General features: G+C 50.4%; 2 protein-coding genes across 5 annotated transcripts in view; both read left to right on the top strand.

Moving 5' to 3' along the window:
• The window catches only part of Hint1l2 (histidine triad nucleotide binding protein 1 like 2), an 865,401-nt gene that overhangs the window by 88,266 nt on the left and 760,344 nt on the right, over positions 1-16,791 (top strand). The gene's annotated exons all lie outside the window — the stretch shown is intronic.
• Positions 46-15,860, top strand: Cpsf4 (cleavage and polyadenylation specific factor 4). 4 transcript variants are annotated; one of them, NM_001012351.3, is made up of 8 exons: positions 46-290; positions 3,824-3,874; positions 6,304-6,456; positions 8,608-8,703; positions 9,220-9,313; positions 10,411-10,483; positions 11,995-12,087; positions 14,946-15,860. In NM_001012351.3, the coding sequence occupies exons 1-8, from the start codon at positions 188-190 to the stop codon at positions 15,012-15,014; spliced, it is 732 nt and encodes a 243-aa protein (NP_001012351.1). In that variant the 5' UTR covers positions 46-187; the 3' UTR covers positions 15,015-15,860. The 4 variants fall into 4 exon arrangements, with proteins under 4 accessions (NP_001012351.1, NP_001388045.1, NP_001388044.1 ...); NM_001401116.1 differs by having other exon boundaries at positions 11,992-12,087; NM_001401115.1 differs by having other exon boundaries at positions 11,917-12,087.

Genomic DNA, 16,791 nt, shown 5'->3' with positions numbered 1-16,791 from the left:
GAGTCTGGATGGGGGAAAAGGGCCGGCGCGGGCTCAGGCGCTCCCGGCATTCCTCGCGGGGAGGCGGCGGCGGCGGCGGCGGCGGCGGCGGCGGCAAGCGAGAAGGGGACAGGGAGAGGTAGTGTGAAGCGCGGAGAGTGGCTGAGAGACCTGAGGGGGAGCTGGGCCCGAGGCCGCCGCCGCCGCCATGCAGGAAATAATCGCCAGCGTGGATCACATCAAGTTCGACTTGGAAATCGCCGTGGAGCAGCAGCTCGGGGCGCAGCCGCTGCCCTTCCCCGGCATGGATAGTGAGTGTGGGGCCCGGCGGGTGGGCGACTCTTGATTCTGAACAGAGGCTATTCCGGCCCTGAGCCGTGGACCCCGGGCCCTGGGCCCCTCACTAGTTCCTCCGCTTCCGTCCTGGTACTTCCCGGCACTTGAACTCGGGAGACCTTTCCTTGGATCCTGGGACTGCTCCGTGGCAATCCTCGGGACTGCAGGACTGTGTCGGTTGTTCGCGTAATTCTTCAGTGAACGCGTGTTATCCTGAAGTGGAACTCCCTTCTCCCACCCTGCTCCAACTTCAGCAAAGTCTTAGAATGTCCCCCATTTCCACCTCTTAGAGTGCTCCTTTCCACTTTAGACAGACCTAGGCGTTAGAAGAGTATGAGGGTCTCTCACTGTCGAGGACTCCAAGTAGACCCTCATATTCCAGGCTTGCCTGAGTCTAACTCCTGGGAAATCCTTCCTTGTCCTGGAATTGTCCATTTTTCTTCCTACACTACCTCCGAGTCACCCGCCCCAACACAAGCCCCTGGGGAACTCTTAGACCGAGTTACCTTTACTGTCCTTCACGTGATGGTTTTCCCATCTGGTTGGGGTATATCTAACGTTTTGGGGAGCCGCTTCAATTCAGACATAATTGAGCTCTTTGGTCAGGTCGTCCTTGCACATATGTCTACTCTTTAGCACTAGGCTTTTACTCGATTTGATGGTCCTGCCTTGAGACCATGGAACATTTGTGGAGGGTGGCTCTTTAACTCCCACTGGACACCACAGATCCACAGACCTGTGGAGGCAGGTGCGCACAGGTAGTGAGAATTTTGGTTTCTTTAAAAACAAAACAAAACAAAACACAGAAATAGAAATACGTTTATTATTATTTTTTTCTTTTTTCTTTTTTTCGGAGCTGGGGACCGAACCCAGGCCCTGAGCTACCTACCTACCCTCTACCACTGAGCTAAATCCCCAACCCCGAAATACGTTTATTTTAATTCCAGGTGTGAGATCTGGGGCTGCTGACTCTGGTTTGCTTTGTGCTCTAGCAGGGGTGTGATGCAGCCAGTGGCAGGTAGTTTTTTGTGATTGTGTGACATTTGGAATTCTGGGGACTCTGTAAGAGGGCATATAAATGCTAGGACCCCAAGAGTATGGGTTGTTGGTTGGTTGTGGACTGTTAAATGTACAAGAGGAGAAACAAGAAATCAGATGTTCTGACAGCAAAGATCAAACTTGCCCCAAGGAACTCAATGCCCCCTAATCAGCAGGAATCAGTCTAACAATGGCATCCCCCCCCCACCTTTCCTCCTCCACCCCTTTTTTTCTCTCCTGTCTAGTTTTAGGGGGTTGAAAGGGTGGAAGAAGAGGGGTGGAGAAGGGTAGAAGTTGAAAGAACCCACAGAGTAGCCAGAGTCTCCCTTGGAGAGCCAGGGATGAGCATGGATGTCTCTCAAGCTCAATTCGAGACTTGGTAGGTGCCCTCGGCGCTCACTTCTTGTTCGTGGTGTGTTGGGTATGTCAAAGCCCAGCAAGGCTCCAGAACCTCTTGTGATGCTCTTTGAAAAATGTAAATTTTGCCTTGAGGATGTGTTCTTATCCATCCTCCCAATCCCTGTGACTGGGATTTCTGACTTTCAAAAAGGAAGCAAGACTTAACTTAACTTAACTTCTAAATAGAAAGAAAGATCACAACTATTAGATTATGTTTCTTTGTCTTGTTTTTTTCTGCTTTTGAGACCGTTTCAGATCATCCAGGCTGGCCTGGAATTCCTTATGTAGCCAAGGATGCTTGACCTCCTGCTTCTCCTTTTCTCTGTTTCCCAAGTGTCAAAATTACTTACACCTCCACTTCCAGCGTATATAGTGCAGGCGACCGAACCCATAGCTTTGTGAATATGTGTGGTACAGACTGGTTTTGTGTGTCAACTTGACACAAGCTAGAGTCATCAGAGAGGCACCTCCCTTGAGGAAATGCCTCCATGAGATCCAGCTGTAAGGCATTTTCTCACTTAGTGACCCAGCCCACTGAGGATGGTGCCATCCCTGGGTTGAGCGAGTCAGGGGAAGCAGCACCCCTCCATGGCCTCTGCATCAGCTCCCGCCTCCAGGTTCCTGCCCTGTGTGAGTTCCCGTCCTGACTTCCTTTGGTCATGAACAATGTGCTTTTTGATCGTGGTGCTTTGTTGCAGGAAGTACAACTCTAACTAAGACACTTGTCAAGCACTCCACCAACTGAACTACATCACCAGCCTTTGTTTTACTTATTTTTATGGCTATATAACCACAGCTGGCCTAGAATATACCCTGTAGCTTTTCTTGAACTTGAAATCTTCCTGCCTCGGTTTTCTTCTCCCAGGTACTGGGATCCACCAGTGTCCACCATCATGCCCTTCTCTGTATTCTTCCACTTTAACTCTGGCCTCGCAAAACCCGCCTGCTTCTGTGAAGCCACTGAATTTCTTGGAAGTTAGCGAGAGGAGGTACATGAGTGAGTTTAAGAAATGTCATTTCAGGGGTTGGGGATTTAGCTCAGTGGTAGAGCGCTTGCCTAGCAAGCGCAAAGTCCTGGGTTCGGTCCCCAGCTCCAAAAAAAGAAAAGAAAAGAAAAAAAAAGAAATGTCATTTCAGCCACTTGGTGGTGGCTCGTGCCTTTAAACCCATCACTCAGGAGGGAGGGGCAGGCAGACTCTGAAATTGAGGCCAGGCTGGTCTACAAAGCAAATTCTAGGATAGCCAGGGCTGTTACACAGAGAAACCCCATGGGGGGGGGGGGGGGGGAGACAGAAAAAACCGCCATCTTTGGTTTTTGCTTTTTAAGTTTACCATTTTCTGAAAATGCACACTGATGAATCAGTGAAAACTATTTATGAATCTAAGATTTGTTCTACAGTCACGGCTGGTGAGTTTCTGGACTCACTGACTGCTGCCACATTGTGTCTGTAGATTTCCTGCCCTCTCAGAGTTGGCCGCCCTTTGGGGATGAATGGCTGTGCTCCTTTGTAATTCCATGTAGACATTGCATATTGAGGGCTGGCCCACTCAACCTTTGATTATATTCTTCCACTAGGCTAATGTCTAACGAGGTGCCTGCCTGCCCTGGAATCTTCCCTGCTCAGAGGCCTCACTGTGATTGTCATTTCCTGTGAAACCATTCCCTCTCTCTGCCTCATACTAATATACCTGTAAATTAGCCCCCTCGGGAGGTCTGAGCTGGGGGTAATTATTTCTCTGATCTTGTGTTCCTTCTTGCCCTCTCCACCCATTCTTAAATGTCCTGAAAGTTCTTGGCTTCCAGGAGGTTCTCAGATGTTTAGTCCCACAATACAGTCACGTTTCACAAGTTTCACTGAAAGAAGTATCTTTTGCTTTGAGACAGGGTCTCACTGTGTCGCCCCAGCCGGAACTCAGAGCCCCACCTGTGTCTGCCTCTTGAGTTCTGGGCTACGCCACCACGCCAGGCGTGGTGTTTGTTTGCCAGTTCACTCATCCTGGATTCAAGGTCCTAAGGGTCTCCTCCATCGGTACCCAGCTTTAGCAGATAACTGGTTCTTTTCCTTTACAGAGTCGGGGGCTGCTGTCTGTGAATTCTTTTTGAAAGCGGCCTGTGGCAAAGGTAAGAAACCCTTGCCGTCCTCCTCACATCCCCTCGAGGTGCCCTGTGTTGTGAGTTGTCTGACATCACTTATATTTTGATGTTAGTTTTGTTTCTTTAAAGGGCGGTTGTTTTTGATGAGCAGTCTACTGTGTGTCTAGGTGATTTTATATGAGCTTTTCTTTATTTTAATTAGTTAATAAAGGCTAGAGCCTGAGATTAGGCAGTGGAGGAAAGATGGGACTGGAGGTTTGAGAGTGGGGTCAGGGAGAGAGGAGAAGAGGACAGGAGGGGAAGGAGAGAACTGAAGAAGAAGAGGAGGAAGCCATGAGGATCCAAACCACCCGGCCAAGAGAAACAATAAATAGCAAGGAGTCTCGTAGCTGGGGAATAAATGAGTATAATGTTAGCTCTGCCCAGTCTAGGCTGATAGCCTACAATTATAATAACTGGATTGTGTAGTTTTTACATGGGCTTATTGGGGTTGGAAACTCCAGCTATACCCTGCCCCTACTTTGCCCTCTAGCAGATTCACAGGCCGCTGGGTATCTGCTTATATTCCTACCTTCAGTTGTATTGTAGATAAATGTTCCTAAATGAAGCTGTGGCTTAGATAGCTAGAAGGATTTTGGACTATGATACCCAAAACCTAAATACAGACTGAGCCTGCCTAGTTTAAAGGTTGCCTTCTTTTGTTACTTTTCTTTGTCATGAAGAGGTGGGCATAGAGGCTTTCAGGAACTTCTCTTGGTCCCAGAATTACATGTAGCCATGCCCAGTGTCTGATGACAGATTTTTTTTTTCAGTGTATGCAAGCTCACTGTTCCTAGTCAAAGACTGGCCAACACTAACTGGGCCTCAACAGAGACTATGTGAGCCTAGCTATCCATTGATTCATAGGTATTTGTGGGCAGGACCGCGTGTGTCAGAAGCTTGAATAGGGAGCACAGACCCAGAGCAAGGGACGCTCTGATGGGTGGGCTAGTCACTGAGTTTCTTCTCCACAGTGCAGTTACTTGGTGAAGCAGTAGACCTTGGAGGTGGGCCAGGCACCTTGACTTCATGGTTTCTGGTCAGGACGTCATTCCCTCATTGGGTCCTGGTCTCATTCCCATGTTTGCTCAGCTCTTCTGCCCTCTGACTATTAGGTAACTACACACATAGTAGCAGGCTGGGCCCTGTTGGGTTTTTTTTCCCTCAAACTTTAATAAAATTGTCCCAGGCTTCTTTTTAGTCCATCTTCTAAACTTTTATTAGTGAGACTAAGACTCCCACAAGGGAACCCCATTTTCCCAGATAATATGTGCTACACACTATGGGGCTCCTGAAATTCCGCCAGGAATGTGGTCATCCAGCTATTGCTAAAAGGCAATCTTAATTCATGGCACTCTAGCTGTCCCATAGTCGGCAGCCATACACACATGCTGACGAGTTAAACTTTAAAGAGTAGATCCTCAGCCAGCTGCTGCTAACTCGTGAGACTGCTGGCTGCTCTGTCCTGGACAGTGAAGACGGAGAGCATTTCTTTCTTCGTCACAGCTTCACTCTCAGCTGCCCTCCGTTCCATTCCATTCACAGAGGGTGGCCCTCTCCCCTCTGGGTGGGACACACCCTGCTGCAGGACACTGCTCCTGCCCCTGTCTGCCACAGCTCCTCAGTGATAAAGCTGATTGCCATCTTGAGGCCGCAGAGCACTTTGACTAGGACATGGCCAGCCTGGGGTTCAGGACTCTGCTAATGACCCTCTTTACCCTATAAGCTTCTTTTGCCTCCTCCACTGTTTTATTTTGAGTACCAAGCACCAATAGAGCTGTTTGGTTTGTTTTAGGAATCAGTTCATCTACTGTCCCTGACTTGAGGCTTATTCATGTATATCTGTCTTAATACCAATGTCTGTGAAATAATGACATGGTATTCTAGTATTTTGTTGTTATTTCCATTGTTTTGAGACAAGGCATGGCTCTGTAGCCCTGTGCCCTGGAACTCACTGTATAGACCACAGTGGCTTTAAACTCACGGAGATCCACCGGCTTTGTCTCTGGACTGCTGGGATTAAAAGTGTATGTCGCCATACTTGGCAGTTCTAGTTGTATTTTTTCAAAACACTTTAAACTCAAATACATGGCTATCTATTTGAAGTAGGGCTCGAGAGATGACTCAGTGGTTAAGAGCTGCTCTTCCAGAAGACCCGAGTTCAATTCCCAGCACCTACATAGCAATTCACAAGCATCTGTAACTGTGGCTTCAGGGGCTCTGCAGACACCGTAGGCACACGTGGTACACAAATAGGCAAGACATTCTCTGCTGGCGTTGTACTGATCTGCGTTCCTCCTCCAGAGACAACTCTGCTGCTTCCGGGCGGGTCAGAGAAATGTGGGTGACCGCTCTCCAGCTTCCCTAGGCCCATTTCCACCTGAGCCTGTATCTAGCTCTCTTCACTCTTCCGGCAGGGGGCATGTGCCCATTCCGCCACATTAGTGGCGAGAAGACAGTTGTGTGCAAACACTGGCTGAGAGGACTGTGCAAGAAAGGGGACCAGTGTGAGTTCTTGCACGAATACGACATGACCAAGATGCCAGAGTGCTACTTTTACTCCAAGTTCGGTAAGTCGGGTGGAGTCCTGGGAGGCTTTGGCTGCTCTCTGTTTCTGCCATCGTTGCAATGCTTGGGCAGAACCTGGCATCCCGAGCTGGTAAGGGCGTCATTGCTCTCTGTAAGAACTTCATGTAAGTCCCTGTGGCACTTTACAGTTTGGAGCACTTTGGGATGTTGAGTGAACAATCCCAGTGAGCAAGCATGGAAGCTGGCTGGAAACTCGCTCCTCATGGCAGCCTTACCCCTGAAATCCACATCTCCTGGCCTGAGTTTCTGCCACCTCTCTGGGAGTGTGATTTTAGACAATAGCATGGCTATCCCAGCAGTGCTCAGAATAGCAAGTCTAGGGCTGACTGTCTTCTGGTAGAAGTGAACCTACACTTCCCGTGAAATTAAGACTGCTTTGAGTGATGATTAGAGATCAAGAGGCCCCTCGTGTTTGGGGTGGCCTGACTAGAGAAGCAAGGTACTGAACTCAGTCCCCAGGGATCTTCTCTGGTCTACCATTAGTGGCATCTCAAGAGGTTCTGATGGTCAGCCCAAGGGCTTCTATGTTTCTAGGCCCCATGCATGCCAAAAAGAAGTCTGAAGACTTCCAGAGGCTGTGTGGAGAGCTGAGTTTCACAGCACTGTTACTAGAGGAGATGTTGGTTGTTTTACTATCACGGGTTTTTGGTGTTTTTTAATCTGGGTCTTGGCATCGTACCCTACATTGGTCTGTAATTGACAGTGTAGATCTGAGTGGTCTTGAGTAGTCAATGACCCTCCGGCCTCACTGAGTCCCCCAAGTGCTTGGCTTTGGGTGCTGACTCCTCCTCTCCCCTCCCTTCCCCTCCCCTCCCCCCCTCCTTCCTTCCTTCTTTCCCTCCTTCCCTTCCTCCCTTTTCTCCCCCCCCCTCTCTCTGTCTCTCTTTCATCCCTCCCTCTTTCCCTCTCTCCCTCCTTCCCTCCTTCCTTCCCTCCCTCCCTCCCTCCTTTTCTTTGAGATGTGTATTTATTATTGGTGTTAACCTTGCTTGTTTTTTGTTTTGTTTTGAAGCATATAAGCTGAGGGGGTCAAAATACACAGACAGAAATGGGATGCAGGCTTCCTTCTAAGTTTGTCCCATCTGCCACACCCATACCATTACCATCTCCCACCTTGTCACATAGCAGCATGGACAGGCCACCCTCCGCAAGCTGTCATGGGGGGGGGGGGTGTCCCTCTTATACTAGTAGCCACAGTCCAAGCATGCTCCCAGGTCTCTGATGGGCCCTTCACTTGCCTGACCGTGAAGAGTAGTCTGCCTTGTGTAGCTGCTGCAGCTGCTGACAGATGGGCACACACTTGTGTGGGGAACCCTCTAGGTCTTAAAAGGGTAGACCTTTCCTTGCCTGCTAGAGTCTTGCTGTAGTGGCCCAGACTCAGGCATTTGGTAAAACTAGGGAGATAACAGGGAGTTGGTTATGGAAAATAGTGTGAAGGAAATGAGTAGAAGTAATGACACACACCTCAGAATTGGCTTGAGCAGAGTATTCTGGGAAAGTCCCTGAGGGAAGTCCTAAGCTGGAGGCTAAGAAGGGTCCAGTAGAGGCTGAGGATTCCTCTTGGGCAGCAGGAAGCCATTTTGGCTAGCTGAGGATCACGGGGTCTTTAAGCAAGAGGGCTGGGCATTCCTCTGCACTGTATGTAGAATGTGTTAGCTTTGATTGCAGAGGGCAGCCTGGAGGTGCATCCTCATGTTAGGGGTCCAGCCAGCCTGATGTCCTGACAGGTGCTGGTCAACACATTGTCATAGCAAGGCTTATCCTTGCCACAACAGAGACCCAGCTTTGATCTCCCCAATAGTCCCCAATGTTTCTCCTAAACATTAGAGTTGTTCAGACGTTCTCTGTGCTCATAGGTGTAAAGAGTTGGCAGAATAGTGATTTCCTGGTCCCAATAGATGCACTTAAAATATCTAGTCTCGCACTACCTTGGGATGTCCCAGGCCAAGCTGTACTAGTAACCTTCCAGGGGCAGTGATGTGTGTGAAGGCTGGACTTTTCAGCCCCACAGACTTTGCCCTTGGCTATTCCATGAGCAAGCCGGTCCTGGACACTAGAACCACCTGATGCCTTTGTTTTGGGAGACAGTCCCAGCACAGTTCCATGAGGCCATATGTACACATTTCTTGCAGGGGAGTGCAGCAACAAGGAGTGCCCCTTCCTGCACATCGACCCTGAATCCAAGATAAAGGACTGCCCTTGGTATGACCGTGGCTTCTGTAAGCATGGTAGGTGACAGCAGGCCTCCTCGGGCTCACCGATCCCAAGGCTAGATCCTCTCCAAAGCTAGATCCTCTTAGGGACAGTTTCCCCTGCTCTTCCTGGCTCAGCAAAACCTGACCCACTGTGACCAGTGAGGTTTTTGATCTATTGTTTTCCTTATGACAGGGTCTCATTGTATAGCCCAAGCTGGCTTTAAACTCAGTGCTCTTCTGTTAGTCTCCTAAGCACTGTGATTACAGGTGGGCGCTGCCATCCCCGCTGTGGGGTTTTTCCTACCCTCATTACCCTAAACCTCCCAGGAAGGCCGTGGTGAGGAGTTCCCACTTACAGTTTGGATGAGTTCAGTGTGGAGAGTGCAGCACACTGTCCCCTATGAATAAGACATGAAGCCAGCATTTGAAGCCACACTGTGGCTCTGTACCTCCAGCAGCCTCAACAAGGCTCTGACTGTAATGGGACAGACACTTAGGCATTGCCTCACTGAAAGGCCGTCTGAACAACCTGAATGCCGGGCTTTGCAGGTCCCCTTTGCAGGCATCGGCACACCCGGAGAGTCATTTGTGTGAACTACCTTGTTGGATTCTGCCCTGAGGGACCATCATGTAAATTCATGCAGTGAGTATCCTGGTAACAACCCTGCTGCTGCCCTCTGAGTGGTTCCTAGGTGCAGCTGGGCTTGAGTCTAGGTGGCATCCTCCCTATGGTCTGGGTAGAACTCCCTATGGTCTGGGCTTGAGTCTAGGTGGCATCCTCCCTATGGTCTGAGTAGAACTGGGAGGTGGGGACGAGCTACTGCTGTGTCTGCTGCTGCTGCTGATTGTGCTTCAAGAGCCCAAAGGCAGCCCAGCATTTAGCCTTCTGTGAGCTGTGACCCCTGGGGAATCCACAGAGTCACTGGTAGATGCTATGGGCCCTGTGTACTAGAACAGCTCTCATACAGTACCTTGTAAGCCGCTTAGGGAATTAGGGAGTCACCCCTGTTGGTCCTGAGCTTGGTGTTCCATATACAGAAGTACATGGACAGAAGGCAGGTGGGAGAGAGAATGAGCATTTCCCACATACAGACTCCTAGGTTCAGGGATCAGTCATTGCTGTTGGTGGCTGATGGTGCCTGGTCAAGTGTAAAGTCATTCGGACCTCTGAAGGTGGGTTCTTCTCATCCCACAGGATTGGCATCCTTCTTCTAGGTCCATAACATTGACCGTGAGGGTCTAGGACACATGTGTCACGTGGCAGTTGTGGTACTGGGCTTCTGTCTGAAGTGACGTAGGGACTGTAGAGAGCCTTTCTGCTGGTGCTTTGGCCATATTACTCAACTTGCAGAAGTTGTAAAGTTTGTCTGGTTTGTCTTGTGGTCCCTGCCTTACTAAGGCAGGTAGCCACCTGCTCCTAGATGAAAGCCCTGAGGAACTTGTATCTCTCAGGTCCACGATACCTGCTTGAACTGAGTGCTTCTGTACATCATGTAGAGGTTTCCATGCTCTTCTGGGCTACATGGGCTTCTGTACATGTCCCCTCCTGCACAGGACAAGGACCAGGACAGCCGTGCCTTCTTTTAGAACAGCTCTTGCCCAAAGGCTCCACCATCAGTTTTTTTGTGCTAGTCCTGCCCTGTGTCCCAAAGTTTGAATTGCTTTTGTTTTGCGCAGGTTAAGTGTGCTTTTTCCAAACATTACCTGGCCCTAACTCCTCGTGTCTTCTTTTCTGGCCAGCCCTCGATTTGAACTGCCCATGGGAACCACTGAACAACCCCCACTACCACAGCAGACACAGCCTCCAACAAAGGTATCGTACCCTGCTGCTCCTTGGCCACACCGGCCTGCCAAGATGGTCTTATTACCAACTCTGTGTGAGGTCTACTATAGACCCCACTAGTGAGGAGGGCAAAGGGGGAGGCAGGAGAGAGGGATGTGCCCTCTTATTCCAACAGAAAAATCAGGACAAAGCAGTTTCTTGTTTAGAGATCAAGGGTTGTGAGCCCCAGAGTGGGTGGGAGATGGGTCCATGTAAATGTGGGGTTGTGCAGTTGTGGCTCAGTGGTGTCTGCCTTGGGAGCTGGGAACAAGAGCAGGGGGACTGGGCCAGCATTGGCTGCTCTTGCTTCTGAGTCAGAACCTTCCCTTTACAAGGGAGAAGCTTGTCCTCCCAGAGGGAGGGATTTACCTGAGGGTACACTGCCAAGCAGTGGCAGACATAGGAGCAGATTTCTGGCAAGTGCCAGCATGGCTCCTGTGGGGACGATCCTGTCACAAACAGGAATAAAGGACTATCCAGACCCACAGTTGAGTCACTGTGTGTCCCTAAGCACAAAAAAAGGAAAATGCCATGGATGATGGATGTACATGGGGATGGATGTACAGTAGTTCTGGCCACCCTGGGCTAACAGATGGGAGTGGTGCATTGGGCCCGAGGAAGGTCTGGCCTGCATGGCAAGTGGGGCCTCCAGCAGGCCTCTGCATAAGCTAACTGTCCTCCTGAAACCTCACTTTGCCTGACTGGCTTTTAAGTCCGGTGCCACGTCCCCTTTTAGTCCTTCCCAGTGCCGGACCCTGAAGGGCTTGCACATATCCCTACCTTCAGGTGGCACCAAGCAAATCAGACCTCCTGTAGAAAGCCAGACCGTCCTGGCATAGGTGCAGCTGACAGCCTCAGGGTTCCTAGCTCTTACCTGATATTGCATTGGGTCAGAGCCAAGATCCCATGTAGTTGGAGGTGGACTTGTTCTGGAATCCCTACCTAAGAACCACACTCCCCTTTCCATGTGACTCCTAGAGGAGGGCCCTCTCAGCCCCTAGACTGCAGGCCAGCATGTCAGGCTCCAACTGTTTTTCTGTGACTGTTGCTCGCCGTGTAGGCTGCTAAACAACTGGCTGAACCAAGCGTTCATCCTGACCTGAAGCTAGAACCTCAGAAACAAAAGTAAGGCCTGCTCATGCCCTCACCCCACTGCCCAGAGACTTCCTCTTGTCTCTCCATGTTTTCTTTTCTACTTTTAGTTCTCGTTTTTGTGTGTCTGCATGGTGTTTTTCGGACAGCAGCTCCTGTCATCATCACCAGAACTTTCTTTTCGGCCCACTTTCCTGGGGCAGGCCATTGCGGAAGCCCTCTTCCTGCTGATTATGCAGGAGAGGTCCCGTCCTCTTTTTTTTCCTGTCCCCATTGGTAGTCCGCGTGCACGTGTTTTCCGCAGTAAAACCGTGTTGTGTAACTCTTTCCAGCAAAGTAACAATCCGCCATTACAAAGGTCGTCCTCCTTGATCCAGTTAACGAGTCAGAACTCTTCTCCCAATCAGCAGAGAGCCCCGCAGGTCATTGGGGTCATGCAGAGTCAAAACAGCAGTGCAGGCAACCGGGGACCCCGGCCGCTGGAGCAAGTCACTTGCTACAAGGTGAGTCCCAGGGGTGGGGTGGGGTGGGGGACAGGGCAGGGTCTTCAGTCGGTGGTCATCCCCTCACTCCACAGATGTTGTTTTTGGACAGGAAGAATGCTTTTTTTATTGCTGATTAGGAGAGTAAAGGTAGGCCACGGTGGTGGGCTAGTCGCCATCCTGCTTCCTACACTGCCCAGACAGCGTGGAGGAAAGTGCGCACATGCTATTCAGTGAGCACTGTGCTGTGAAGCGAGTTTTCAAAAAGGGTAGAGTGACGCTCAAAACAGCCATGTGCACATCCCAAAGGAACAGGACAAGTCTTTGGGTCCATGGCCATAGGAACTGGGTTAGGAACACATCCTAGCCTGTACAAGAAGGCTCTCGGTGAATCTCGTGAGAATTTGTGGTTGCTGGGTACTCCTTACATGAGTTTGGGCTTACATTTGCATCTTTGATGAGAGCTGAAAAGTTTAAAGCTTGAGGGTGTAGCACTGCCATCCGACAGGAGCAGGCCCCTCATACTCTGAGGGAGGGATGAACTTGTGATTAAAAATCACAGAAATCACGTGTTGGGAAATGTCCTACATGGCAAACCAGCAGTGACATCCATAGAACTAGACTAGGAGGGCTTGAGACACAGGCAGCTCCAAGGGTCAGGCGATTGCTGTGCAGTCCTGAAGACTGGTTTGGATCCCTAGCACCTACATAAAGGCTAGGTGGGCGTGGCCCAGATCATTAAGAGACAAGATCCCTGGAGCTAAGTAAGCCAATCAGTGAGTTGTAGGTTCATTTGAGACCCTGCCTCAGTAGAGAAAAGGGAGACTATATCACTTTGGTGCCCCCTGCATGGACAATCAAATAAGCATGCACACATACTCACATGCACACATACATAAGCATGCACACACACTCACATGTACACACACATAAGCATGCACACACTCACATGTATACATAAGCATGCACACACTCACATGCACACACACTCACATGCACACACATAAGCATGCACACAAACTCACATGTATACATAAGCATGCACACACATGTACACACATAAGCATGCTCACACTCACATGTACACACATAAGCATGCTCACACTCACATGTACACACATAAGCATGCTCACACTCACATGCACACACACTCACATGCACACACTCACATGCACACACATAAGCATGCACACAAACTCACATGTATACATAAGCATGCACACACATGTACACACATAAGCATGCACACACACATGTACACACAAGCATGCTCACACTCACATGTACACACATAAGCATGCACACTCACATGCACACACTCACGTGTACACACATAAGCATGCACACACATGTACACACACTCACATGTACACACACTCATATGTACACGCACATACACAGAGAAAACCCTAGAGGGAACTAGCTACACAAGCATGCACGTGGACTCCTGGAGCGAGCCTAACTCACACCCTCTTTCTTTCCGCGACTGAGCCTTGCTGGAGGTACGCAGCCTTGCTTTCTGCTTACTGATGAATCTCTACAACCGTGCAGGGAAGCCTGCCCTTTCTCAGTGGCTACATAACCACAGCTTATTTCACGACAGCGGCTAAGACTGTGTATGGTTCTGTTCTTAACAGCAGTACTAATGGGAACAGTCTTGTCTGATAACCACGGGCACTGCTGTGTGCTAGTGGTTTGAGCTGTAAGATGCTTGTGTACATTGTAAGGCATGGCCTAGGGTAGAGCCACACAACCAGGCATTGCTGTATGGCGGAGTTTACATCCCTAGGGGAAGGGAAGGCAACTGCTTAAAGGAAACTCAAAGTAAAAGAATGGGTGTGTTCATGTGTGGAGCTTGGGAGGCAGAGCTTTCCTGGTAATTTTTCACAGATGGCATTCTAATGCAGCCTAGCTGCCATCTTGCTCCCATCTAGCATTATGCAGCAGTGTTCTTATGACACAGCCGCTCAGATTTGAGACCCTAACAGATGTATGTGCCCAGTCCTAGCAGCAGGGCTTCCTGGTTCCTTCTGGTCGTCACACAGCCCAAGGGCTCCCTGGCTGCTGTCTAGACCACTCATCCACACATAGTTAGATCTCTGAGTTCAAGGCCAGCTACTGTCCGGGGCGCGGGGGGGGGGGGGGGGGGGCGTGTGGGAGGGAGAGAGAAAGCTCTCGCAAGTGGGCCAGCCAGCCAGCCAGCCAGCCAGCCAGCCCCCAAGAGCACACACTGGATGCTGACAGAATACCACTATGGAAGCCAGGATGGAGTTGACACGGGCATGGGAACCTGATAGAAAGTTTGTGTTGAGTTGTGGCCCCTTGCAATCTCCTGTCCATTTGCTAGACCAAGGCTATTCAGGCAAGCACTACAGAAAGGGCCAAGTTAAGATCAGTGATAGCTGTCAGGTGACACTGCCAGCCCCACCACTCCAGGTTGAAAGATTATCAGATTGCTCTGGCCCTGTGATCAAAGCCTGCCCTCAGATAGCTTTGAAATGTATGCAAGATCCAGGAGGGAGGCTTCAGGCAGAGCTTACCCTCTGTGTCCTCAGCAATAGCTCCCTGAATTGGGGCAGGAGCCTGGTGGCTTCTGTCCGGTTGGTCCCTCCTGTCTTCTCTAGGAACCCCAGACATTGGCTCAGAGGTAAGGTGATTGTCCTGCCCTGTGGAGGGGCAGGTGGGGGAGCTCTTTGGTGCTATGAAAGCCCCTGTTGGGCAGGCCTGGGCCCAGTGCAGGTGTGGTGGGGCTGGGGAGCTGTTCCGTGTCAGCCTCCTGGCCTCTTCCCAGCTTCCTCACAGGCTGCTATTTGGTGGGCACTGCTTTAGTTAACATAAACGCTCATGCTTTTTTCTATTCCCTCCCCTCCTGTTCCCAGTGTGGTGAAAAAGGACACTACGCCAACAGATGCACCAAAGGGCACTTGGCCTTTCTCAGTGGACAGTGACAGCAGCAACAGCAGCAGCTGGCATCACTGTGGAGCAGCCTGAGGGCCCGCTGTTGGGAGCATGCACTTAGCTGCTGAATGTAGGACTGGCAGGACTCCGGCTGGAGCTGCAGGCATACCTGTCAGGGCTCACTCCGAGGGCCATGTCTGTCCTTTGGTTTTGCTATAATTTTTTAAAAGAAGGACCATGTGCTTCAGGTGGGTCCCCTGAGCCAGAGTTTGCCTGGACATCAGTGCCTCGTTTTTTATTTTATGAGTTATTTTTCTGGACTTCCTGCACAGTGCCCTGTTGGGGAGAGAGAAGCTGGGAGGCCTATGCGTGGTCCTGGGTGGAAGACAGCTGGCCATTCCCCTCAGGGCCTCATTGAAACACCAGCACCTAAAGAGGATGGGTGGGTCATGTGGGGCTGTGGCCGGGTCAGCCTGCTTTCTCCATGTCCTGCTGACGTCTGAAGCTGTGCCTATGAATGTGATTTGAACAAGGGAGCCCTTCCTGACAAACGTGGAGCACCCTCTGCCTGGCCTGGCCCTCACTGTGGGAGAGGCGCCAGGCTCCCCAGGCTGAGCTGCTTTTCTGGGCTTGCTTGTGGGGCACCTATGTGACAGTGCTTCATTCAAGTGCCCCTTTGGCCAGTGCTGGAGACCACCTTTAAATAGCTGACCCAGTTGATCTGCGCCTACCTCCTGCCCAGCAAGCTCCATGCTGCCACTCAGACACCTGTGGCATGCAGAGGCCGCCCATCCTTGAGCCTAGAAAATGTGAACCCATCACCTGCAACCTGCTGGGCAAGTGGGCCTATCCAAGTTCAGTTATGAGAATACTTTGATTAAAAAGCTTGTTTTTAAGCCTCTTTCCTTACTTACGAGACTCCAGGGGAACTGTCCCTTTTGGCAGACACAGATCTCACAAAGAGAAGTGACTGCTGCTAGGAAGGGCCTTTGGGTCCTGTCTCACGTTAGGTTTGATAATACCTAGTCATCAAACCAGATCAGAGCCAGGCCTGGCTCTAACCCCTATTCATATAGACTCCATGCAGAGAGCATTCTCCACTCCTCTCTCCTGCTGTATAAACTATTTTTAATAAATCCTGGAGCAGGGTTACTTCTACCTTAGACTATTCTGCCTAGCCTCCATGTCATTAGAATCTACTTTCTATTGTAACCCCATTATTACTAATTTCAACGTTCAGCCCCGGCTGCTCTTGGCCTTTTTACATGGCTGTTCTGGTTATCCCCCCTGCACTCTCCCAGGGCATGGTGGCCCTCTTGGTCCCAAGCCCCAGAAGCCTAACCCCTACCTATGTCTCTCTACCCCAGCTACTGGCATCTTTGTTTACCAGTCAGATTAACTGGGGCAGGGTCCTTCCGTGTCTTAGTGCCATTGGTTTTGGGGACCCCCACTCCCATAAGCAACTGGTAGCTTGGCCTTACATCTTGAAGTCAGGAATGGAGAGTGCTGCAGGGACAGCCACAGCTTGCCTCAGGTAGGCCAGCACTTATTCACTCACTAGGTTTAACTCTAGCCATTTTACCAGTGGCGGGTGGACCTCATGCAGAAAGGCCAACCCCAAATCCTCAGCCTTTTTAAAATGTCCCGGATGGAGTGAGCTGGAGCAATGGCTCAGTTAGGAGCACTGGCTGCTTTTCCAGGGGCCCTAGTTCGATTCTAGTGCCCATAACCATCTACAGCTCCAGTTCCAGGGTACTTACACCCTCTTCCGGCCTCTGTAGTACCGAGAACACAAGTGACCCAGGCAAACACCCATACACGTAATTA

Source organism: Rattus norvegicus, chromosome 12 (assembly GCF_036323735.1).
Source record: "Rattus norvegicus strain BN/NHsdMcwi chromosome 12, GRCr8, whole genome shotgun sequence".
Lineage (NCBI taxonomy): Eukaryota > Metazoa > Chordata > Mammalia > Rodentia > Muridae > Rattus > Rattus norvegicus.
The sequence above is the reverse complement of the archived record's forward strand: the minus strand, read 5'-3'. Positions and strand labels throughout refer to the sequence as shown.